General features: G+C 42.3%; 1 protein-coding gene across 1 annotated transcript in view; it reads right to left on the bottom strand.

Moving 5' to 3' along the window:
- Positions 1 to 1,345: 1,345 nt before the first annotated feature.
- ZFAND2A (zinc finger AN1-type containing 2A) overlaps positions 1,346 to 4,098 on the bottom strand; it is a 3,692-nt gene continuing 939 nt past the window's right edge. Inside the window, exons 2-6 of the mRNA XM_031056565.1 lie at positions 3,632 to 3,726; positions 2,774 to 2,905; positions 2,518 to 2,669; positions 1,892 to 1,981; positions 1,346 to 1,490 (exon numbers count right to left, since the gene is read on the bottom strand). Coding sequence (XP_030912425.1) covers positions 1,481 to 1,490; positions 1,892 to 1,981; positions 2,518 to 2,669; positions 2,774 to 2,905; positions 3,632 to 3,726 — 479 coding nt within the window. The 3' untranslated portion in view covers positions 1,346 to 1,480. The remainder of the gene's footprint in view (positions 1,491 to 1,891; positions 1,982 to 2,517; positions 2,670 to 2,773; positions 2,906 to 3,631; positions 3,727 to 4,098) is intronic.

The raw sequence follows: 4,098 nt of genomic DNA, 5'->3' as shown, positions 1-4,098 counted from the left end.
TCAGTGAAACTCATATTTATTTTACGTGTTCAGTTTGACCAGCTAGCTGTGATCTTCTTCAAAAGTTTCTCCAGGATGAGAAATCACTGGGTCAAACATTAAATGGGATAGCACAGATATTTGTTCTGTGCTGCACAGAAATGACATCTGTCCTTTCTTAGGAAAGGCCTGTGACTCAAGGCGTTGATTGTTTAGTGCTGTCCCTGTGAGAGACCCTAAATCCACATTTCCTCCTCAGGCAGCATTCCCACCCCAAGGATTAAACCGTTCAAAAAGAGAGACAACAATCTTTGCACACCTGCAGCACCCCCAAGGGTGTACAAAGCACATGCACTAACTGCACTCCCATCTCTTACAGTATCAGCAGAGATGGTTTTTCCCAGGTCAGGGAGCTCAGCACTGCTCTGCACAGTGCTTCTCCTCCCTCCTCAGCAGCACTGCAGGGCATTGGAGGGGCTGCAATTTCCCTCCAGGTAGCCCTGAGCCAACACTGCAGCCCAGAAGCCCCAGCATGCAGAGGAATGGCTCCAGTGACACATGAAATTGAGGTCCTGACCCCCTGACACCAGCAGAAAGCCCTGGCATTTTTCTCACAATTAGCTGGATGAGAGGTCTACTTAGATCCCATCTGGGGAATTAGCATTGTTCATTAACAGCACATTTCCATTTCATCAACCTATAATATTTCAGGCCCCAAGCTAAACAGCTGGATACTCATGCAGTTTTAAAGAGCCAAGAGAGCTGATCGGGATAATAGATGGAGCATTATCTGCCGTGACTTCATTTGTTTAAGCTTTTCAGGAAGACAGCAAGAGCAGCCTCCCTAAACAATGCTGTATTTTTGCCTTATTCTCATTACACAAGACACAGTTAATGCTACTTTCTCTGGCTTCTTTTTCTCCCTGAAACCACAAAATATATTCCTGCAAATCTAAATTTCTGTCTAGAGGACAATAAATGAAGAATTGTACTGCACCAGCAGTGATGTGAGCACCAGCCTTCAGACAGGACCTGAAAAAGGACCTGTAAAAAAGATGATTTGGCTCTATAAATAAAGGTCTTCCAATGACACTCAGAAACCAAGAGGAAGCTTCATGATGTTTATGTTGTTTGTCATGCAGAGCCAGAACACTTCCAAAAAGGATTGAAACATATGACAGTAGCCTGTATTTCACATTTTTATTTTGGGAGATTCCTAGTTCAGGCTTGGCATGACCTAAGCAAGTCTACCTGTATTTCATACCAACTGTAATCTTCTACCGACCACCATCATCTCACTTCCTACATCAAATATTTTTCATAATATTAAAGTTCTTATTTAAAATATAGGAACAAATAACATTGGCTTGGAAAGGGTAACAGTTTATTGAATGCATACAAAATTATGACACAAAAATAAGTTAATTGCATAGAAATTTAGACAGAGAGAGAAAATATTAACTTCATTTTAAAGGTTTGATCCAGATGTGAAGAGCCTCTACTATCTGCACCTGTAAGACATAAAAATGCACTGTAAGGGTTGCACAACTGGAACTTTCTGTCACATGAAGCTACAACATGCCAGGGAAGGGCTTGGGCTATTTATTTTAATTCAGGTGCCTGCTGTGCTTTCCTCACTCTGATGACACACCATTTTCCCAGAACTTGGCCAAACCTGTCACTGAGCAGGTAGGAGAGCAGCCTGCAGATACAATTTGATGTCCCAATGCTTGTGTCTATGAGGGCACTTTAACCACTCCATTACAGAGGAGCAGGGATTTACCTGTGCTGTCAGAGCCCCTCTACTGCACTCCCAACACCATTTACAGGTCAGCCACCAGCTCTAGAGCAGTCAGAGGTGTGACAGTGGCACTGCCACAGCCCGGTTTTGGTTTGTCTTTTCTCCTGATACCTGTTGTGCTGCCGATTCCCATTAGATGGCACTCCAATTGCTCCCGGGGACTTGAGGGTGGGATGAGATGCTCTCATCAGAGCTGCATATCTACAAACAAACACAACCAGGCTCAGCACCTATGCACTCTGTATTTTCACTCTTCCATCCTGTTTAATCATCTGCATCTGTCACACAAATCTCACAGTCCTACTGCACAGAACAGTCAAGGTACATCTGCCTGCAAAAGACAGATTTTTTTTTTTTTATTAACATTAAGTTCAAACTTGGTTTGTCAGGGTATTGATTATTCTTGGTTACTTCGAGGTTCTGGACAGAGCTTTAGGATTCTAATATGTGGACCCAGACCCCAAAGGGTGCTTGAGTTGGCCAGTGCCTGTTCTCAGTTAGGAGACTGACACAGGTAAGCTTGAAAATCCAGGAAAACGTTTGACAAGCTTTTTCTCTTGGCTCAGAAATTAAGGCTGACACGTCAGAAATTCAGCCTGAGATGCAAGAGGAAATCATGGCTATTTTATTGACATGACCAGTAGCTTCCAGAATTCCTGTCTGTCCAAGCTCCCCACCAAGCCTGATACCAGCCCTGAGACCTCATCTTGAGCTGAAGTACCCCAAGTGCTGCTCACCCTGCCTTGGAGATGGGCTGGCTGCCCCCTCTGCAGTCATGGTCCAGAGGATGCCGATGTTTTATGCAGAAGCTGCCACCACACTGTTCACAAACCACCTTCATCATCTCTTTCCTTTTGCAGCCTGGCTTTGTGCATTTGTTTGTGAAGATCTGAGTAAGAGAGGACAGGGAGTTGGCAATGTTTGCTTTCTGTGAGCCACGACCAAGCTGAAGGCACAGGTGGGCAGCTCAGACTTCAGCAGCAGTTTTCTTACCTTCTGCTTTTGCTGTGCTGGGTTGTATTTGCAGTCCTTATCTATGTGGGCTCCAACCACAATATCTGGGATTTCTCCCCTCTGCACTGGGATAGGTGTGTTACAGAGGGGACACACTGGCACCTGCACATTCTAAAAACACACAGCACAGATCAGCATCATAGAATTAAAGAATTGTTTAGATTGAAATAAAGATAATTCCTTTAAGATAATCAAGTCCAACCACTACAAGTCCAACACTATTTTACGTCCTTCCCCCTCTCTTACCCACAGATAGTAGAAATATATTCCTATATATATCCTAAATGATTCATGTTCCCATTTGCCAATGCTTTTAAAGATACACTTCACAGCAGTAACTGCAAATCCCTGTCCAAAAACCACACAGAAATGCTTTGCCAAACCAATTGTAGCAATGTATTTGGTAAGTTGACTTTAAATATCCTTTTGGTTTTTCTGGAATTACAGCCTTTGAATATTTCAAAGCCCAAGTACAGGCCAGAGATCAAAGTTTGGACCCACTTGTTCTATTTATTTCTTCTGTAGTTTCATGTTTGTTGTTCTTCAACTTACAGGACTTGGACCCCAGAAAATTTTAGACCACAATACATTACTTGAAATATAAAGCACTCCTCTCTGGGAAGATGCACTGTAAGTGAAAAAAACTAGAATCTAGCAGATGTGACCTCTGAAATGTCGTGTTTTTATATATTTGAAATCCAGATGTATCTTTAACTTGCATCTTGAGGTTCTCCCATCCACTTTTATTGAAATTACAGGTGAAGTTTCAGAGCAGCCCTAATGAATGACTTAGCAAATCTGCAGGGTGCATTATGACTCACATCATACAGAACTCACTTTCTTGTAGGCAGAGCTGCACTTGTGGTCATCGTAACGGATGTGATCTTTACAGAACACTTCCCCACATGCACCACATTTCAGAGGAAGGAAATCTGGGAGAAGAATACAAAAGAAAACATTTTTATGGAACAAAGCTAACAACTCTAAGGTACTCACAGAAGACTACAAATAAATTCTAAAGCAGTTTTTTTCGAGCCACAATCCAGTTATCTCTATAGAGATTAGATCATTCTTCACAAATATTTAAAGAGCAAGAGTGGGAAGTTTTCCTTTTTTTATCAGCAGCATAAGACAAACACAAGCCATAAGCACCTCACGAGCTCCTGGAATGCAGAAACCTTAGTGAGCAACTAGTCAAGAGCTAAGAGCTGAAGTACAGACGCAAAGCCCAGTTTCAAAATCATGTTATTCTTTAAAAGCCATTCCTTAACGATTTAACACGTATAGGATGAACAGCTATCACT

This window comes from Geospiza fortis, unplaced genomic scaffold (genome assembly GCF_000277835.1).
Source record: "Geospiza fortis unplaced genomic scaffold, GeoFor_1.0 scaffold237, whole genome shotgun sequence".
Taxonomy (NCBI): Eukaryota; Metazoa; Chordata; class Aves; order Passeriformes; family Thraupidae; genus Geospiza; species Geospiza fortis.
The sequence above is the reverse complement of the archived record's forward strand: the minus strand, read 5'-3'. Positions and strand labels throughout refer to the sequence as shown.